The following is a 23,604-nucleotide window of genomic DNA, read 5'->3' as shown; positions in this document are numbered from 1 at the left end:
AAATTATTATTTCGTTGAGAGGACAAATACGGTGAATAGCATTTGAATAACGATAAAAATATTCGACTACATTTAATTTGACAAAGGGAATAATTTCATCAAAAATATTTTCTTTTATTATGTCGTTTAATTCGAAAAGTCATAACATTTAATATAGATTGCAATAAATGTATGCCATTATTCAAAGTAAATTAATACAATATATTTGTGCGCCAAACTAATATTCGTTTTCCAGTTATTATGTATAACTGTAATACCGCGAATATTTTATACTTTACCAATGTTTAGGAACTGGCGCGAGTATCCTAAATGAATAATTTATGTGTGTGTACTTCGTTATTTGGTTACATAATAACTGCCCCGTGTAGAGGGACCAATAAACTACTTTTCGTGTCAAATCACGTACGCTATAATGAAGATTCAAGTTCAGCCCACGTAATGGTATGGTATTTGAATAGTTGGATGCCAACAGTGATTTTGCAGACTGTAATTGCATTGGCAATGTCGTTTGTAACTCGTGACAGCGCGAATTAAAATGACACACTATACATAAATGTGCACATCCATTTATATTTTTCTGATACGTAAAAAAATAATATAACTTTTAACATGTGTCGTCAAAACTTAAATATTGAATAATAATGTCTCCCTGCATTAACATTAGAATAAAACGACGACAAAATCGACGCCAATGTCGTTGTCGTAGACAAATGAGCAGGACTAATCAACTTGCTAGCTCCAGATGCTATTGAGAATTTCTCTACAGGAAAACCCAATAACTTTCCGTGGCGCAACCGAACAAAATCTGGATATCGAGGTTCACGGACTTATTAATTAGCCACAAGACCATCAAAGCAGATCTGTCAAATGTACTAAATTGTACGCGTTCTTTTATATAAGAAACAATTTTGTCCTTACGGGTCTGCTCAATAGATTAAGCCTGTTATTTCAATGACGTTATATTATTTAACCACAATACAATTTCTGTCGAGGAAGTTCACGAAGCGACAAGGCCATGGTGCTCAGATATGGGTTACCATTGGGTTAATTACGTCAACCAGCAATTCAACAAATGCACTGTCACGCATACAAATCGTGCATTTTCCTCTTGAATGTCAACATTTATCGCAATTTGACAACGTTAAAATTTATAAATTAAAGCCACTTCGCGGTGTTTAACTTTCGATAAGTGTTACTGTTCCGCCCCCGTAGATCATAACGGGCTACTATTACCTTTCTCAATAAATGTGCTGTTTAACATAAAAATAATTTATCAAATGAGAACTGTTAAATCCTGATAAATCCAAACAGCTTACATGTATAATAAAATGTAAAAACTTTATACATACCAGTATTGTTCAATCCAGCAAAGCTTTGGAACTCCGATATAGCTCGTCTCCATGAACTCTCGTCCATGATGTGACCGCTGGAGGGATTCCGTACAGACGGACTGAGGTAACCATATTGCGCCAAATACATCTGAAAGTTCATGTCATAATCAGACTGCCGCATCCAATATTGGATATGGACCTTTGTCATGATGATGGGTATTAGTGATGGTGCAAATAAGCGAAATATTAGGTGATTTTAGGTCATTGCTAGAAAATCATATTTATATTTTTTATTTATTGAAAAACTAAGGCAGGCCGAAAAATGGTCCACTTGATATTAAGTGGACAACACCGCCCATATAAATTGGCATTGTGGATTGCTCACCCTTCAAACCGGCCCAACAATATAATGTATTGCAGTTTGCCATCTGGGTCGTACCTAACCAAACACTCTACCACTTATATTAGAAAACTACCATAAAACCATGATATAATAAAGTAAATTGCAGTAAAACTGTCTAGCTGTAAGCCATGGATGATTACTAGTTGCAATTGTTTAGATAAACATTGTACTTGATTGTTTTTTTTTAATAAATCTTCATGGCCTTGTTGAATCGCTCACTATGGAAAATAATAATAATATATTCATGGCGGAATTTCCTTTAATTACGGAACCCGTACTACATAACCACATAACAGACTAACGATGAATAATACCAACATATGAGTAATTTTAATGAATGACCGTACTGCCGCGTCGTGAAGTAATTCGGAACATGCATTTACTGATTTAAATTTATTTTTAAATTATTATAGAGAATAATAAAAACGTAATACGTTATCTGTGACAGTATCTAATAACGTTTTCATTAATAAAGTATTTATTGTAACAAAAGACTTGTGCATTTAAAAATTATATTTAAAACACACAACAGTAAATGTAAGAACACGCAACTTTAACCTAGCTACGGAGTTTTAATCACAAATCACAAATTATTAGTATGAATTTTTCAATCAAGTCAATGACTTATAAATTTTATAACAGGATAACAGGAAATATAACATAAAAGCAAATATATATAGGTATATTTATTTATTAGATTTTCCTGTATAATTTAATAATTATTTTCTGATCGATTTTTCGACCATAGTAGTCAAAAAGACAGGAAGTAGTGAGTAGAGTGCAAACACAGAGTGGCACTCTATATTCGCCTGTCATAGTCATTACTACTGCAAATTTCTTAAAAGAAAAACCTACTTATTGGACCGATTATTTGAACCCGGAATCTCATTAGCTGCAGTCGTATAAATTTACCACTAGTCCTGGCAGGCAATCTCTATAATATTCAATGTATGTATATTATGCAACCACTTTGTCATCGTTTGAAAATAAAAGTAGTTATAGATGGAGACAAGAAATGTTCCGACAGCGGGAACAATAGAATGACAAAAGAGTAAGCCTCACGCTACGAGATTATCAACATTCATAGATTAACCTACTAACCGTCACTGTCGGTATCAAGAGCTCAATGAATTTAGTAAAATTATATTTCAACCCGTAACATATTTATTCAAAAAGTAATTAACCTTTTTCCGACGATAAAATCTTAAGCGAATTCTAAACATAGTTTACTTATAATATTTTGTTCTACTTTATTTTATTATATACGAACATTTTCAAATATAACAAAATTTTGTATTTTGTGATGTTTTATATTTACAAAACGCTGTATTGTGTTAGATTTTTAACTAAAATTAATAAATCAAAGTAAGAAAATCAATCAATATAGTTTATCAATCAAGTTGCAAATCAAGGTGATCAAAAAAGTAAGTCAGTCAGTAGGGTAGTAAAAAAGTGAAAAAATATTAATCAACCCACGGCGACTATTCTGCTAAAAAGGCAAGAATGAAATTTTTAAGGCGACACATCACTTGGCTTAGCGTGTTTGCATAGTGATATGGCTTTCGCAAACGTGGTCCACACATAGACTGAACCTACAAATAACTCAAGGATGCCAAAATATCTAATATGCAATGCAACTGAGCGAACTAAAATAGTCAACGCAAATATTTAACTTTTCATGTGTGACAAAAAAACATCAATACAATATGTCATCCCGACCGATTCCGGTCATGGTAGCTGAACTCAAGGATTCAGCCAACTACAACACAAGTGTGTATGCAAACACAGGTGCATTGCAGGAATACAGATTCCTTCACTCTCATACTCCGATGGGATGGCAAATCTGACCCGACCGGGAAGATAGCAGGACCGCAGGACCAACGTTTACGTTTTACCCTTTACGTACTTTCCGAGGCACGAGAGTGTACAGACTACCAATTTCTTATGATATAGGTTGGCGGACGAGCAAATGGGCCATCGGATGGTAAGTAACCACTGCTCATAGACAATGACGCTGTAAGAAACATTAACCATTCCTTTCATCGGGAACTAAAATGTGATATCCCTTGTGCCTATAGTTACACTGGCTCGCTCACCCTTCAAGCCGGAACACAACAATACTGAGTACTGCTGTTTGGAAGAATATCTGATGAGTGGGTGGTACCTACCTTAATACAAATAAGCGAATGAGCTACGTGAAATGAGGTGTTGGCATAAGACTTTACGGCATACTCCTATCGCGCCAGTCACCAAACACTATCGTACAAAGCGCAAGGTTAACTCACCACTGTTTATTAAAGAATTTGATAAAGATAATAAAGCATGAAAAATATTCATCTAAAATTTCTTGTTTCAATAATCGTTTCCATTTTTCTTTAGAAATGCAGATACCAGAAAAATGCATCGCACCTATGTCATTTTATCTTTAGGTGTCTTAATGCCTACTGCATTTACATTTACTTTCAAATATAAATAAAGTAGATAAGCCAATTTGAGCTTTGTTTATCTAAGTAATAAAATTATTTATAAAAAATCTAGTTAATTTAATACATTGTTAACTAAGAATAAATATCTGTAAAATCAGTCATTGTTCTATATATTTTAAAATTTATATGCCTTTTTCCTTAGCAATACATTTGTAGAGATCTTTACATTATAAAAATTATAAACACGGGCGTCATTTTCCGATCGTTAACACCGGCTCCTTATAGGAGATGGAAGTTCAAGTCGGTGCCGTCCTTGAATGTGCGTGCGCAGCATGTCAATGGGGCATTCAGTCTGGTAACAACGTTCTTTGTCTCATCCATATCTACAAGCCGCGTGAAATAACCCTTGAAAATACTGACAAAACAATCTGGTTTTGTTGTATTCAATAAATATGCATAAATATGCTTCTGTATTTAAAAATGACGTTTTGATTTTAATAACAATAAAATATTAACTTTAATAACATTAGAACAGATAATAATAATTATATCCGATATGAAGAGGCAAAACTTAAATTTTCTCTAGAAAAAATAATACATTGAAGTATTATTAAATAATTCAAATTTGAAAAACGAACGTTACAATTGAACACAAAACTATGATTATAAATATATAAAAAGGTCACATATTATTTTATGATTGTAACCTCGTATATTTATTTGTGTATATAAAGAAAAAAAAATCTTAAAATAACTGTCAATGACAAAGAAGAACGACTAAGGAATCAGGTGCGTTGTGTACTTTGGACAATACTAGGGGCGTTGACACATGCATTGTTCTCTATACATTCACGTACTGCACTTGAATAACTGTTAAAATTGTGACAACTTTTAACAGTACCTACATTACACATTTGTATTCAGCATTTTCTTATGTGAAGATATCTTTAGATTTAAAGGTATACATCCTATTGCATCGCAGATTAAACTAATACTTATTTTATCAAACTTTTTGCTGAAGCTATTTTTATATCACCGAAGTAGCCATCCAAAGGCCACATTAATAATAATGTGCACGATGTACAATAAATGATTAATGTGATCAAACAAAAATCACTAAAGCTTTATTTTCAATATCAAATATAAAAAATCGCCTTGATTGTAAATTGATTGTTGTAAAAACTACACGAAAATTACGACATTTCCTACAACTTAACTTTATTTGAGTATCGTTATTCAAGGAATATTCCTCAACAGTCGGAAGTGAATACCCGATATCTTATAGTAACTTATAAAAATGCAAATTATTTATTAATTCTATATGACCACTTGTTCGCAGAGGCCGTAAGTAATTAGTAAAGAACCGTAACAAGACATCATAATAACACGAACTTTGAGGATAATGTCAAGGTGGGGCAAAAATTTGGCACAAGCGTATCGAGGTCAGTATGCCCTCGTAACGGTCGCAGGCGCAGCCTCTGACGATCATGTATTTAAGTAAAAGGCTTCGGCATCGATCGTTACTTTCTTCAAACTATGTAATTTATTTTAATGAGAATGGTTTGACGTTGAAGTTTTTTCGCTTTACGTAGATATATCCTAGTGTGGTCTTCGATTAATAAAACAAAAGTACCTATACTAGTACCTATACTAGTTGATAAAAGACACCTAGTTAAGCGTGAATTAAAATGTTGTCATTTTATTTATTTATAATTATTTTAAATAAATATTAAAAAACCTATGACGTATCGTCTCGTTCATTATAATCCGTCCAGTTGTTAAGTCTTTTTGATAGATAATAATCTAAACAAACTTATGTATGATCAAATACTTTATTCAAGGTACACATGTCGAAAAAACTAACCGGCTTATACAAGATCATAAATAAGCGGAGGTTCAAGTGTATTAGATCAATTAATGGTAATATATTCAGGCGACCTTTAAATGTTTATTTTATAAAAACAAATTGAAATTTTATTAATATTCATTTATGTTCCAGGATAATTGATACATTATTTATTGCAAACTTGTGTTACCTACTATGAAATATTTATTGCGAAATATGTCGTATATTCATATATATTATATTTAAATTGAATAACATATATTGCTTAATATAAATATTTGTATTTTATATAAAATAAGTCAATAAACACCATGGTTGAATAAACTCCAAACTCATCAAGAGGATAGTAACTTTGCCCAGGTGTGGGTCAATTTAGTATAATAATTTTATTTTATTTCATCACAAATCAATCATTAACAATATAATTACTCAATATATTTGAGTTGGCCTACGTTGGCCGAGCCGAGATGGCCCAGTGGTTAGAACGCGTGCATCTTAACCGATGATTTCGGGTTCAAACCCAGGCAGGCACCACTGAATTTTCATGTGCTTAATTTGTGTTTATAATTCATCTCGTGCTCGGCGGTGAAGGAAAACATCGTGAGGAAACCTGCATGTGTCTAATTTCAACGAAATTCACCACATGTGTATTCCACCAACCCGCATTGGAGCAGCGTGGTGGAATATGCTCCATACCTTCTCCTCAACGGGAGAGGAGGCCTTAGCCCAGCAGTGGGAAATATACAGGCTGATTATGTTTATGTTTTAAGTACGTTGGCCGAAAGAGATGCTGTGTTTTTATCGAGTATTTTTTTCGAAATATTTTTAAAAAACCCGTTTATGGATGACCTTTTGAACTGATGAGAATTATTATTTATAAAATTAGTCATAACTGATCAATCACGTTTTAATACGTAATACAACAAAACTATGCGATGGCTATCTTATAAATGTTTAATTTATGTAAATTAGTAAACTAGTATACTAAGGTCTTTGTTCCATAAAGAAACACTATAATAAACTTGGTGTTTCTTTTTCTTGTAAATTATAATATTTAAAATAAAAGGATATAGTTGCGGAAAGTACTTCCGCCTGAACCCTTTTGTTTGCACAGTGCGTAAGACGTTGAATCATGGCTTACCTTAATCACGCGCCTCTATCGATACTATGGCAAACATATTTTATCATATAGTCATTGTATTTTTTCACACCCACTTCTGTAATGATAATGTAGCCGTTATTGAAAGAACTTAACTCAGAAATAACGATATTTATTTAGTATTCTTATATAATTTTATAATTAATGTTTACTCGATTCTCTGAAAAATATACCCAAATGAATCAATTTTGCCGCCGTAACAATTATTTTTGTTGCCAGTTTAAAAAATAATAGTATAACAACTAATGTACAAAGGAACCGATACTCGTCTATAATATATACATAACAATAATTCGTTAAATATTTAATATTTAGTATTATATTCTAATGGAGTCTTAAATTAAGAAGACTTTCATATTTATACCAAATAATCAATGGCTTTAAACTATAGACAATCTTATATTCTCATTAAGTGTCATTTGAAACTCAGACTGCGTATATACGAGAAAAAAACGACTTATATATAACACCGAAGAAAAAAGAGTTATTTAAATTTAAAAGGGTAATCAAATGAATACTTACGATAATTCATATATGACAAAAAGTTTTTCTTTTGAAAAGTGTCTGCTGTCTGTAAGATTTTGTCTTACTCTACAGTAATAAACTCATTATTTAAATAAAAATATAACTTAAATACAAAACAGTTTCTTATTTACATAATTTGTAAAAATATTATGCAAGGTGTGTTACAATAAACACGTGTAAAATAACATAATACAATAGTTACACGCCGATTACACATAGTACAAATTACTCCATGCGGGCTTTTCATGTTATAGTAATCGCAGTTCATTATACAACAAATAAACACAATATAATTTATCTCAATTTTAAATATAGAATAACTTATATTAATAAACAATATTGGACCTTCATATATTTTTAATTAATTTATGTTTTAACGGAAAATAATTGATATAGAGCGTCGTTTGGAGGTTAGCTATCTACCTTTAGTAGTTCTTTTTTTTTAATTATTTAACATGGGACCACTGTCTAGGTATAACCGATTAAATAAAAACAGAAAATGTGAATCTATTGATAAACGTATACGCAGAAAACATAAAATTATCATTTAAATACGGAACAATAATATTTTTTAAGTACTCTGTTTTGATTTGTTCATAGTATTTACCATAGTAACGCTATAGTTTAATAATACAATTATGTCATGATCAATTGAATTCCCCCGTTATCAGCTGATAGCTACTGTTGCAGCGATACTATATTAGGAATGACAAAATACTAAGGTGCTGCCACCTCATGTTCTAGGAAGTATGCATCTGTTCTAGGCAATGCTGATATGCTTTTTGGCGGAGTGCAACACGTGCAAGAACTTATAAATACTTCCTCCTGACTTTAGTTACGTTTTAAACATCGAAATTCTTTAATAAAAATGGCAATGTTTTATTAAATTGCTATGTGGCCTTTTATGATTAATTTAAATAGTTCTAAATAATAAAATACAACATATATAATAAAAATATATGTACATATCATATATTCCGCCTACACAATTAAATTATTGCTGTACAATATTTGACGAGCAATTTGCTTAGCCAACGTCAGTATTCCCTCCGTTTACAATTTTTTTTTTAAATTCCGATTGAAATCAACTTCCCACATACTTTAAATTACATTGTGCGTTATGTATGGATAATATTTATTTATACGCCCACGTTTTATAAAATAACGAAAAACAATTAAAATCAATGTTAATGAGATTCCATAAATTACTTGCTATTATTGTTCAAAATATGTTATTCGTATGTGTTAATGGGGTAAGTGGCATTCGCGTATTACCTGCACGTGTCTTTCGATATTACGTAGAATACAGATGAGTGAGATTTTGCAACGCCATCGCAAAACTCGTGGACTCTATAATATTCGTGGTATAATTGGATCATTTAAGTAATTTAATTGATAATTTGCTCTGTAATTGTCTAATAAACAATGAAATGTGTTAGAAATATGCACGTTGATTTTAAATTGAGATAAATTATATTGTATGGTTATTCGTTCATGTGTAGTACGTATAATTTATGCAGCCACAATTTAATTTATTGGTCATGTTTAAAAATCTAATTAAAATCAAGATATTTTTTATTCAAGTAAGTCCATAAAACCTCTTTTGAATCGTCATGATACTATGTACAATTAAATGTAAATGTAAAGCTACCACCGGCTCGGAAAATAGATTCTACCGAGAAGAACGGACATGAAACTCAGTAGGTACTTTTTTCCACCATAATTAATAATTAATATAGATATTATGTCAAATAAAATAAAATAACTTTGCCTCCACAGATAAAACACGTTTTTAGGGAAATATATAGCTATATATCATAGTTCATATTAAACAATCTTTCATTCATTACATAAGCACTAAAATGTATTACCTTTAAAGGATATTTATTCATATATATTTTTTTAATTTATACCATTTAATTGTTATAGAATCAATAAATTCCAATTATTATTGTTTATAATTACAATGCTTGTTATTTATAGAGACATGAGAGGTGTTACAAGCATTTGTAACATTTAAGTAAACAAAGGATGAATATCATGGGATTTAAAATTACTAGTATATAGATACCGTACGCAATAGAAATAAGCTATTTGACATGAAGCTGGCGAGTTTTTTAATATTTATTGCTTGTTTATGCAAAATAACAGTGAGGATATTTTTTTGTTAAAGGTAATCCATTGTAAGCACATATATTTTCAATTCACGATTCTTGCTGTTTTAGAATTTTGAAAATAAACAGTGTACTAGTATAGTAATTGAACTATTCATGTTCTACGTAAAGTTTAATTATTTGCACATTACATTCCTGAATATATAATTTTCCAGCTGTAAAGCTATTCTGTAAGAACAAACTAGAAACTCACTGAAGAATACGATCATGAAAGTTATAAATTGATATGACTATTATTATAATTATAACTTTAGAATACAAGTAAAATATTGTATCACTGCACATATTAACGTCGAATTTCCAAAAAGTATTATTTACGCGTGAGATACGAAGTGAGCTCTTACAGGATAGCACTCCTGAAGTCGGAAACGTCTTTTATTACCAACTAATTATGCAATATTACAAATTAAATCAAATATTATTGAACAAAGTTTTGTATAAAAAGGCACAGTATTTTATTTGATTGATAATGTAGTTCGCAGACTACTTGAGACTAAACCATTAAATAATTCGTCTGCCCATGAAATACACATGCAACGTAGGTATATAATTAATGGTGCAATTAATAACAATTATGAGACGATTGACAAAACATTAAAATAGAATACGTTGCGTGTAAAGTAGCATTTTCCGTAGAGTATAGATATTTTTTACCGCTCAAGTCGCCTTTTGTCCGATACACTCATGTTTTGTCACGTGAATAAGCGAACTGTGACTTTTCATAATTGACCGACCAATCATCTGATATTATACGTGTAATAAACAATTATACTATTTTACTAACAATCAACACGTAAATATATATCGCAGTATTATATTTCCAAATATAACACTCGTTGCATTTGTAACTAAATTGCGCCAATTTTCAAAAAAACGTTATAAATATCAACGGTTGATTTTTGTAAGTATTTCTAGTACATCATATTTGAACAATTGACAACGACCATGTAGAGAAAACTACATCATGGAATTACGATAAAAATGACTAGTTGTAGTAATGACAGAGCGTCGATGCGAACAATGAGAAGTGATCATCAGAGGACGGTGGCCGTGGGACGCGTGTTGAAGGTCGTCGAGTGCTTCCTGCGTGCGTGACGAGCATGCGCACTGCGACACCACAATCCAACACAAACCTCATATTAATATGCCACTACTAATCAATCTGCATTGCCTTAAACCGCAAAAAAATGCTTGAGTCATTTCGTCTGCGGCATGTCTCGCTAAAAGCAAACTCATCATTTACAAAAGCACGCACGAAAATATTGTTAAAGAACAATGTTTAAATTTTGCTACCATCGAGGTGACCCGGTCGCTTTTTGTACGCGGTTGATGCTATTGTCCTCTGATCTGGATAACGGCGCCTCGATATTGAGAACGCCTAATTTTCAGTTTTAGATACTATAAACACTGAAGTCAGCCAGTTTGTTATGTTAATCATAAACAAGTAACTGTCTATCTCAAGATGTTTGCAATTCTAAAAATACAAATACATACAAATACTAAAAATATATTTAATCAAAGCTCCTATCTTCATTTCTGCGAAATTTGACATGCATAAATTTCCCAGGAGTCGAAGTCGTGACTAGGGTTTAACTAACTTCTTTGGCGGTGTAACGTATTTTAAATAGTATATTTTTGCTCGTTTATCTCTCGGAACGGTGGGTACGGCACGGAGCGATCGCGAGATACCGAGACTGTGTAACAAGCGCATAACAAAAAGGTGACCGTCAACTAGATTACAGTTAGGTATGCTCATCGCGTATCCAATCCTAAAGCTCGTCGTTGGGCTTTAAAAACTACTAAAGACAATGGATATTACAAATGATAAATCTAATATATTGAGGAAACTTTAACGTTTACGCATTCCACCCATAAAAATTGTAAGTGCAAGACATTTATACGCTGTGCTATGTCCCAAGAGTTCATTGTTCTATGCTACGGCGTAGGAAATTTTACGAGAGATGTCCGCTGGAAGGGACACGCGTCGAATTTTTATACCGCATTAATCGTGCATGTGCCAGCGTGATAAAAACAAAGAACAACACTAGTTCCTCGCAATATCTTACGCCCATTGTTTCTACGATCAGGTATTTGATAGGAGAATGACCCCCTATAAAAGGGTAAGTTATTCATAACAGTTCCTATTGAAAATGACAGGAAATGCCTGGCTTGCGGTAAAACAACAAGCAACTCACTCACGTGACTTTAAAGTGCAACGACCTATTATATTTGAACCTTAAATCCCTATCGCGCATAACATTGTTCGTAGTCAACACATTTCGTGACTCGATTATATGAAAAGCTCTTCTTCAATCGCCGGTATCCTAGTAACCGTTTCAGCAATTCAATACTTTTAAGATTGACAGGTAATCCGAATGTGTTTTGTTTCGGAATAGTAATTTTATCAGTTACAAGAAAACTTGTCATTATACATTTTCATGGTAATATTTTTATACATTATAGTAACCTGTATATGGAACAGGAAAAACTACATTCATAAAATATAATGGTTTTTCCACATCACGATCTGTAATTTGTTACAATTAAAGGCACTTACGAAACAAAATCCTCCTTTAAGTCGTTTTCTTACTCACTAAGCACGACAATAATAATAATTAGGTGCTTGGGTTATCTATAGGTTTACTTTCAATTACCAATGTTTTCAGCGATAATTTTCAATAAAGATACGAGCAAATATAAGAAGCTACACGCCCTGCGCCTCTCATGCCTCCTCCCATTTTCCATTTAATCAAACTAAAAAATAAAAAGGACGTAAAGACTTATGAACCATTCGATGTTATTGAGAACAACAATTACCAAATTAAACGTACAAAATAGAATAGGCGAATCAATATCACTTCGACTCAATTAACAAACTATATATAATTACATTGTATATACAAATTATTTAAAAAACTATAAAATATCGTCGATATTTTACATCACTTATTCCGTCTTACAAAAAAATTTAAAAAAATGGCCAAAAATGTATACAGTATATGACCGACATATCTATACTGGTGCTGCCGATGTTTTTACGAGTATACATTATAAAGAGAATATGATCCGTTTTGAAATTGTACTTACCTACAATTAAATTTTAATATTTGTAAAATATGAAAAAGGTTATTAGAGCGCGGGCTTACCTTGACATCGCTAGCTTATCAGATTCGAGTAAAAATTTCTCAAATAAAGAACAATTGTTATAGCTGTTTTAACCTCGATCGAATAAACGGAACTGTTTTTTACAACTACGACTAAAACTTACACAATCGAATTTAAGGGCATTATTGGGAATTTTATTTTAAATTTAATCTATATATTCGTCATAACGCAACAGTTATTAAATTAATGAATAAACAAACGAAAGAGAATAATGATATTCTAAATTCAAATCTAAAATCTATTTTATCAAGATGAAAGTTAATTTATAAATATATTAAATATCTACAACCATATGTTGAATGTGACAAAGATTTAAGCATTTCCCCTTTAAATCACAATTTTGATTCTGCTCGATAAACAAATCTACCCTAATATCATAGTATCATAAAAAACCGAATTCATATTTATAAACATACCGCTAACCTAACTCTATCTTTCTTATGACCTCGAACTTGTCGAACAAGTCCCGAGACTGGTTATTGTGAGTCATATTGTACAATTTCTCAGAAGCCGTTTAGCACGATTTCCTACTGAACCCTAGGCATTCCTACCTGACTCACCATGACCGGCGGAACCACTTTATGTAATCTGTTCCGGATAACTAGCCTATTCGGAAACTGGTAATATTTATATCTGTCAATTTCTGTCAAATAATATATTATAAGCATATATACGTAAATTTAAATATTTTATTTTGACGTTTAGACAAATAAAATTAGTTTTTTCTTTTAAATATTATATTCCATATTAATAATTTATTAATATTTTATATACAGTAAGAAAATTACTGGACTTGTTTAATTTTAAATGTTCCTTTGATTATAAAGTGTAATAGAATGTAAAACTTAACTTATTAATGACGCAGACTTTTAAAAAGTATAATGACCAATACAAGCGATGTAAACATTCATATGTTTAAACATGAGTCATGTAGGTATTACGAAGCCGATTTCAAAACGAAACACATACGTGTGTTATATGGTACAATTTAAGATCTTTATCTTGTTAGGGTAATATTCGTTATGAATGAATGTTACTATCAAGGAGTTACTATAAATAAAGCCAGATTCCACTTCACACAATTTGAAGGTATAGTGCGAAAGATTCTGAGAATCATGACTCAGATTTGTCGACCCATAGCGAGATCATTTCCGATTTCGATTCAATCGATTTATGGATGATGTAGTATACACATTAACTTAACGGAACTTACATAAACATTACTCATTCGGATTAATTTAGTTTCCTTCTATTAAATTACTATCAGGCAGTGAAAAATAATTACTAATGTATAATATATATTTAATATATACATATAATATGTAGTTATCGCCCAAGCCTACTCTAGTTTTTTAGCTGTCATGTGTTGAAAAGTAGCCTATATCCGTCCATAGGATGCCAGCTTGCTACATAGCTTTCATCGAATTCGGTTGAGTATTTTGGTCGTGAAAAAGCAACAGATAGACTGTTATATTCGTTTGTATAATATTACGAGTAGTGCAGATTATAGCTATAACACAAACGACCATTATTTTTTCTTTAAAATATTATAAAGTTCTGAATGAATTGATTTTGTTTCATACGGGTTTTGTAGTACGGTTTATTGTAACAATTTTAACATCATAGTAACAATCATTTTATTTGTATTAACTATTGAAATGTTTGTTTATTAATCGACGTAGAAAATGTTTCATATGAATAAAATGGTAAAATAATATAAGCAGGTATGAAATGGCTGATACTGCTGTTTGATATAATCGAATGGGAGGACTCACCATTGCCTTATTAGTTTCTCCAAAAGCCGGTGCCGCACTACTCCTCGTCAGGAAGACCAGCGCTGACGCCGCAGCCCATAATATCCTCAAACTACTTCTCATACTTAGGAACGCCATGCTTCTTGACGGTAGTCTTTCTCTATTAATACTTGATAAGCTCATTTGTTCTTAAAATTATTTATAAAAATATTCTTTTTCTATATAATATATAGGCGATATGTCATTCTTATATATAAAATATTATTTTAACAGTAAAAGTTAAAATTATTGCTATAAAAATGGTATTTTTGTTCGATATGCTAAGTCGGTGATGTCTGATATCTGAAACAAAAACGATGCAATTAGTATTCGTGTGTCATTGTTGATGTCCAATAAATAATAAAGTTACGCTCTGAGATGATAATTTCAGGGGTCATAATCGTAGTTGACTCGTCATATCCGTGATGAATCATTCAGTTACTAAGTTTGTTTTATTTACGCTAAACGCGTGTAAGCCGCATTTTTTCAAAGCAATTTTATAGATTAGTAATGTAAGCAACACTATTTTTCCTAACACTTTTGACCTAGATACGCACGAGGTACGGGCTCGTCAAACATTGTTATCAAAACGCAAGATAACTTCAACCTAATCGCAAATCGTAGTATTGGGAAGTATTTATTCATTCAATTGCTGTATAAACACATTTCTTGATTACATTCTCGTTGTGTTATATGATTTGTAAGGCGGGATAAGCGTTTTGTAATAATATATAGCAGTTATGATTAGTTTATTACACTAGATAACTATGTCTATGTTAAGAGGAGTTGTCTTAAATGTCTTAAAATCAGTCAATAAATTGATATTGGTTTAGAATAACTTTTAGTACAATTTAAAACTCATAACAATTAAAAGTACATTATTATTTTATCAATATATATGTATATCCCGCGTATGTTTGTTAATGTATACGAAGACTAACTACCTAACCCTAGTTATTCTATTGGATATTCGTTGTTATATATTGGTCAGCTTGTAGTTATGGGTAAAATCCAGAATCGAAAAAAGTTATTTTCTGTTAATAAATTTACAGTAAAAACATGGCGATGGATATCACTGTTACCCAGAAGGGTAACAGTAGGGCACAGAAGTGCCTGCCTCATATCTCTCCAGTCGTTTCCACCATTTGATTACCATTTCATAGGGCTATGAGTGTGAAGTAATAAAGATAGCCCCGTAATAGCGTATTGCTTAATATCCTAGTATGCATTTAGATAAAATTACAAACCCAAAGTGAATATTATTATCATCGTAATTCGAAATGTGTTTGCGCTTCCAACGCAACATATTTATCTGATCTTAAAAAACGTAATATTTATTTGAACTTGTAATCTTTAAAAATTTAACACTTTAAACCTTAACTCTCAATTTCGTTAAATTCTTTGTCTCTGTCTTAAATCTAAAAGTTTAGACAAACTGTATTGGACAATTGTCTCGGCGATTTAAAACTTTGTTTTTGTATAAATTATAATATTGAAAACGTTAATTGTGGTAATCGATTACTTATTATGTAATTACCATACAGTTTGGCCTTTTCTACCAACGTCATATGACTTTGTCCGGCAGTCTGGTCGTTGCCTGTATAGATTTTGATTCATAAGAAAGATATTGAAGTCGGAGAGTTTACTTTCGTCCATCGTATCCTACATGGTGTCAAAAAATGAAAGCGTAGATCAATAAATAAAGTGTCGCCAGCGATTTCCCGCTCACCAGAGCGTGACGATGGAGGTTTCACCGACATTGGATTCATTACCTAACCGTATTTATCGAAACTTTTTTCTTTACTCTTGTAGATTTAAAATTGCAATGTAAATTTTGACTCCAAATTAAACTCATGCCTAATTATTTTGCGAAATTTAATAATCTCTATCTAATTTGTTTGACCGTATTGACTTGATCGATGTTAAGCAACGTAGCATTGAACTTAAACGGGCGTGAAATAATAACTCAATTTAAATGTTTTCTCTTATTTATTTTATGATAGATTTGATCTGAGATTCAATCCAAGGCTCATTGATTTAAATCTGTACATTGCGGTTTGTGGGATTTCTTTCATAATAAGTTATATTATATTCAATAAATGATTTCCTTATGTAATTGTAATATTATTTTACAATCGATCAATTTATCTTTATATAATATTAAACTTCTCTCTAATTTATATTTGTATGTATATTTTTTGGCATGGGTAGACCGATGGTAAATGGCAATATAATAATTATTTACATTTTTAAATTGTACTGGAAAAAATTAAAATTTCAAATTGATTACAAATGCATTGTCATATCGATTTTTGACTATATATATTTATATTGTAGTGTTTTATATATTCCTATGTTTCAATGAATTGAAACGTAATCTAATAGTAAAATACTATTTATAAATAAGGAGTAAGTATATTTTAAATAAAGTATTTCTCAAAATAATTTTATAATAAGTAAATGATTCATAATGTTGGTTACACATTAAATAGGAAAGTAACATGTAACCACAACATTTGCATTTAACGTGGGCGTGTATATTAAAAGAATATAACCCAAGCCTGAGTCATCTACAGCATCTTTATAAGAAACAATTACTATTCTCAAAAAAAAAATCAACAGCCCAAACTGCTCGCTCTCCAATGCAAATTGAAAACACCAATGATATTCAAGCTAGATTTCACGCTTGCGATCTAGGGATTAGTCGTCAGGTTATAATAGCTTATAAAGAAGATCCCTATGTCCTTCCTTGGAGATAAAACTTGCTTCATACCAAATTTCATGAAATTAATTCAGTTCAGTGGTTTGACCGTGAAAGAGCAACAGACAGACAGACAGTATAGATGTTGGTTGACATGCCGTATTCTATCTGCACCGCCGCTGCGAAATCTAGATTATGATGGATTGATGTCAGTAAGGTCATCCTATAATTGGAATCAGTCACGCGAAGTATTCGGAAAATCGGATACTTATGAAAACATTTTGTCGACTAAATTTGATACTTGTTAAGGAAAATTGTTGACAAAAATGGTTTGCAACCGCTTGTAAAGTGTAATGTCCTTTCCGGAAGTTTTTAATTTAAGAAGGTTTGTAAATCATTCCACTAAAAACATTGATACTATGTAGGTTTCTTCTCAATGGAAATAACCACCGAGATGTGAGGTGATTGTGATGATGAGAGATAAATTATAATCACAAATTAAGGATGTAATAACTTAGTCATGCTTGCCCAGACTCGGAACAACGATTTTCGTTTAACATCTGATAACATCTCGATTCATTTGCAATTAATTCATAATATTAAACTAAAGAAGTAATGAGCATCAACTTTGTTGAAAGTAAAGACAAAAAACAAGCTCAATATCAACTTAATATTGCCATTTTTAAAATTGCATTAATGCAATCCTAAGTGTGTAACTGCATGAATATTGTAAAACATTAGTGCATATTTAATGGGATTTAAAACCATATAGAATAATGTTTCCGCTTGTATATTTATTTAACGTTAATTTTGAATACGTTACTCAGTATTTACAAAGGAGACCTATGAAGCATAACAATGAGGCAGGACCGACTCTCTCGGGGATGACATGTCGCATGTTCGCATGCGGAGTCACATCTCGTGACCCTCACACATACTTTCCTACTTCCGTGGATTCGCGACAATACTAATGTCATATTAATCGTCTTATGAACAAAATTCATGCATTTATCTAGCAATGCCAACATGTAACTGGTTAATTAATTCAAAGAAAAATAGCCTCTTCACGTTTTATATGTTTTTTCAATGACACCATCTTGATGTGCTGATCGTTAAATATAGTTATATTTTACCGATTACGGTTACTTTGTAATTTGTATACATTTTTAATCGGACATTTAGTAAAGTTTTATTTTCTATTTTTGTTTTGTTTTACGAATAGTCGTAATAAAAATGCATCGTGTCCTATATATTAGCAATCATTAACTTATTTAATTACGATACTCAAATAAAATTCAATCGTCGGAAATCTAAACACAAAGGCGGTAAAAAAGTAGTAGTTATTAAGATATTTGAGTCCTCCTGCTGTTGTTATAAGAACTGAATCTATCTTTTTGTAATAAGTATAATTATGGACTTATATAAAAAAATGCTTCCTGGAAATATCGTATATTCATACATTTTAGCAGCTTAATGATATTCGTTTAGAAAAATAAAACATAACTTGTTTCCTGTTATTTACATACGTACTATAAATTTTGCGTCAATGACATTTGTACAGTGAGTCAATTTAGCTCGAATAAGAACTTAAGAAGTACAAAGGTACGGTGATGATTAAATTGTTTATGTAAAAAAAATATAATTAAGGAACTTTGAAAATGAACATTTCGAAATAAATCCCTGTCAAATTATCATTTAAACTAAGTTGCTCATCTTATTTAGTTTTAATCTATGATTTAAAATGTTTCTATTGATCATAAAATATACATCACTGAAATCACACGTTGTACAGTAAGTACATGAGATCCACTGTTATCAGTAAGATAACGGCTAACAATCTTATCCGCCAAATTATCTTTATGATATAGAAACAGACCTATTCTTTTCTTACTTCAGTACACTTAAACATCATTTTTAAATTATCCAAAACATTAATTAAATTATAAAAAAAATATGTCAGATAACTTGTCCAATAAATATCTCGTAGATTAGTATACGAGCGAAGATTAAACATATATAAATACATTATAACCGGTTTGCTGGTCACAATTTGTTCGCTTTGACGGCAAACAGTGGTCAGACTCGTGTCTATTAATGTTTACTCTTTAATAATTCATCTGACAACTATAATATATCGTGTCCGTATTAGTTATTCGATACATGTCATCAAGGGGACTGACCAGCGCATCTAGCATTAACAATATCGGCAATACAGAATACTTTAGCAACTACAAACACATTCAAACAATAATTTCATATTAAATCTAAACATGTACTCATGTAATCCTATTCAATATAACTATCTAGTTATTAACTTGTAGTTATTACAGAAAAATAATCAAAGTAATGTAAACAGCTCGACTTCAAAAAAATAGTAAATGGATGTCGTAATTAAGTTTTTATTACTGCGACGAAAGACAGTTTTTATGCGAATCAGTAGATATCACAATACAACTAAATTCCTCTTTTTTGTGACATTGTGTTAATATTTCAGATCTATCTAAAGGACGGACACTTCAGCTGAAAGTGATATGATATGGATGGAATGTTATCTACTTGCCTTTAAGTCAGATCCTGAGTTCACGCAATCCTTACTATATGAAACATCGGTTGCTTGTTTCACTAGTGCGATCACGTTCGTCAAAAATGAAGTCAACATTCACAGGGCACTTCAGTCACAAAGTCCCGCGGGTTCACTTTTTTCTTTGCAATTACACGAATTTTCAAAGAAAATGAGTGTCTCGTCTGCACGAGCGATCGTTGTGCCCTTGTGAGGCACGACCTATCGCTATTCGCGAGTTGGGGCGAGTGTGCAGCGCGCGAACCGCTCGCCTCTTATAAACGGCTCGCTCACGGTGAGGCCTCCGCCCGCCCCTTTGCCCAACTGAACTTATTTTACAGAAAAGCTCGCGAGTGAAATGTGGACTCTATTAGTGCAATGTTCAAACATTCTTTAAAATTCGTGAAATTATTATTATTATTATTGGTTTTATAATCATGACGTGATAAATATATTAAAAACCTTTTATTTTTCAATTTAAAAAATATTTACAGGAGTGAGAACTTTGAGAAATAAGTTTATGAATTAAAAAAAATCTACTGTACTAATAAATTTAATTACTATTAAATTTCGTTAAGGTAATAAATTCATTAAAAATACTGAAGTTAAAATCTATAGGCTAGGTCTGTTAAGTACTATTTTGAGTACATAAAATAATTTAATTAAGAGTTAGTACCTAATTAAGTGCCTTTTAAATATAAAACTATTAAAGTTGAATTCCTAGTTATTATTACCGCCATAATAGGTTATATTATTTTCGCTTTTTACTGACTCCTTAGTAAAAGTAACGAAAAAAAGAAAAAAAAATTAAATCGTAGTTTTTGTAAGGACGTTACATTAATTATGATATATTTAAAAAAAAAATCAATAATTTGTTACATGGATTCTGATACAAATTAAATTCAAAGTGCATAATTTATATGTGATGACAAAAATAAATAAATCAACTTATTAACAATGAGCTAAATTACTAATACAATGTAAGGTGTAAAAATATCACGCCATTAACATCGATCTGCATGCGATATAGAAAAAATATGGCACTTGAGACGCGTACAAACACTGTCTTAATTGTATTATAAATATTTATATTTTTCAATTTAACACTTTAACAATTTTTATTAAAATCATATTTTTTATTTCAATTATTAACTTTAGTAATTATAAGGTGCAATTCAATAAAGACATAAATATTAAGAATAAGATTACACAACACTCGCCGTCCAAAATATAGTCCAGTGGCATTGTCTCCATTATGATAATATAATTTCATTAAATAAGAAAAAAAAAAATTTTTAGATAGATTATTGTCAAAAAAAGAAATTAAATACGACATTGTTATGTAACATTTTCCTTAATATGTGGATTGAAATTAATCTTAAAGCCCGGATATAGATAATGGCAAGTCGAGTAAATAAATATAAATAAAATCTTAAAAAATCTTCCTAAAAATTTACAAAGTTCACGAAAAATCACTTCAAATAGATATTTCATTAGTCTTGTGTATTTCATAATCATATGAAACTTAATTAAGATAAAAACATATGTAAAGAATATTTTAAGTATGCCTAAGTTAACTTAAATAAATCGATAGAGAAATAAATCAAATTATACTGAGGACAAACACATCTCTGTGTACAGTACTCAGTACAAATTTACAACAGCACTGCTGCACGATAGTCGAAAATATCATTCCGTATTTTCTTTTTATATTAAACTAAATAGAAGCAGATTTAAAAGAAATTTTAGTGGTTATACTATATTGACTATTTATTTTACTCTAAAATCTACAACCCCTAACATATAGTAACTTAGTATTTAATGAAATCTTTCAAAATTATTATTTGGAATACTTTTATGGTACTGATATTTTATTCTGCTCGATTACTCAAATTAAATTTAAAAGTAATGAAAAAGAAACAGCTTCTATATTTTCCATAGCGAAGATACGGCCTCGGTTCGCTGCTCTAATGAGAATTGGTGGATAAATATTTGGTAGATTTTCATCCGACAAATGCTGGTATCTGTCACCTCGAAGCTATATTATAAACACAATTTATAGACGTGAGATGCTTTCGTAAATGTACCCGTAGTTACACTGACTCACTCACCTTTCAAACCGGAACAGAACCGTGCTAAGTAGGTATTGCTGCTTGGCGGTAGAATATATGGTATTAACCCATACGAGCTTACACAAAGCCCTAGCACCAAAATATACATGAAAAAATAATATTTTAGACAAACACAATATTTTACAATCTATTGCAAATTCAAGGTCAAAGGTTAATGTATCATAATTATAATGGCGTGTATAGAAACGCAAATATGAGAAGTAACAAGGTTTTCTTATAACTGGTCCCAGTATTAAGTATCACCAATATTAGGTTGGAAATTAAAACAATTTCCATTAAATTTTCCAAGAATATTTCAAATAGTTACATAATTTTTTTATACTTAAATGTACATAGTTATTATTTATTTTTTGGTCGTCCACAACCTTATGAATCCCACTGGTTAAAAGTAGATACTTTATCATATTAGTAAAAACAATACCATAAAACCTTACATTTTGAGGACAAGTAAGGTACAAATTAAAAAAATAAAATAAAACAAACGGTTTTTTTCCTTTTGGTAGGAGCTAGGTTTCCTTCATAGGCTTTCAAAGGAAATGTTTTAGTGAGGTCACCTAGGATTTGTTTAAAATTAAGTGTATTTCGTTGTAATTAGCTAAGGTCATTTCAAAGCATAAATCCATTAAATGCTGATAACCATCCTCTTTAAAAGACATAAAAATAATCGATTTTAAGAATATAACAAATCAATATTGATTATACATAAAACAAAGCAATTGTTAAATAAACTCCATGAGATTAAACAGAACTTTTTTATTTACTTCAAAACTTCGTCATACGTTCCGTTTCCTAATAATTTTGAAATCATTAACAATTCAAATATTCTATGAAACTAATATACGAACCGTACCGGTTTCCAAGTACGATATCAGTAATGTTTATCGTAACAAAGAATCGGAGTGTAATATTGTTGGTGGTATGTGCCATGACCTTCAAAGGGCCGTTCCGCGTGACGAAGCCATTGTCTACAATGAGTAAGCCAGGGTGGCTTCCCTGAACACTGGTGGAGGCATGAAGTCACCGGTGACCGAGTTCAAGGGCGTTTAATGTAACCCAACAAATACTATTGCACCATAGTCGATGACAATCAAAGTAATAAGAATTCATCAAACCATAAACTAAACGCCAGTCGCAAAGACGACGAATACTTAAATTACACAAAACACGGGGTTTGTGCTTCAAGCTTGGAACTTAAAGCTATAGCAATACAGTAATTAATTGGTAGTATTCGGCCTGATTATCGTCTAGTGAGCCTAGATACAATAATCCTACAGTTTGACGATTTCGTTTGTAGAAAAGACCAAAATGGAAATGTAATTGGAATGTATTCATATTCGTATCATCGTATATATAAGAAATAATTATTGAATAGAAACATGACGTCGATAA

At 31.1% G+C, this 23,604-nt stretch overlaps 1 protein-coding gene across 14 annotated transcripts in view; it reads right to left on the bottom strand.

Annotated features, from left to right (window-relative positions):
• Window positions 1–20,348, bottom strand: part of LOC113392357 (matrix metalloproteinase-14) — a 30,582-nt gene extending 10,234 nt beyond the window's left edge. For 6 of the 14 annotated variants that reach the window (XR_010309144.1, XR_010309145.1, XR_003368394.2 and 3 more), the window contains exons 1-3: window positions 20,084–20,347; window positions 14,805–15,125; window positions 1,350–1,503 (exon numbers count right to left, since the gene is read on the bottom strand). Coding sequence is in view for 4 of the 14 variants with exons in the window: in XM_026628746.2 (XP_026484531.1) it covers window positions 1,350–1,503; window positions 14,805–14,966 (316 nt within the window). In the remaining 10 variants the exon portion in view is untranslated. Of the gene's footprint in view, window positions 1–1,349; window positions 1,504–14,804; window positions 15,126–20,083 lie in introns of all 14 variants that reach the window. The other 8 variants (XR_010309146.1, XM_026628746.2, XM_026628742.2 and 5 more) reach the window with 2 other exon arrangements.
• Window positions 20,349–23,604: the final 3,256 nt, after the last annotated feature.

This window comes from Vanessa tameamea, chromosome 5 (assembly GCF_037043105.1).
Source record: "Vanessa tameamea isolate UH-Manoa-2023 chromosome 5, ilVanTame1 primary haplotype, whole genome shotgun sequence".
Taxonomy (NCBI): Eukaryota; Metazoa; Arthropoda; class Insecta; order Lepidoptera; family Nymphalidae; genus Vanessa; species Vanessa tameamea.
The sequence above is the reverse complement of the archived record's forward strand: the minus strand, read 5'-3'. Positions and strand labels throughout refer to the sequence as shown.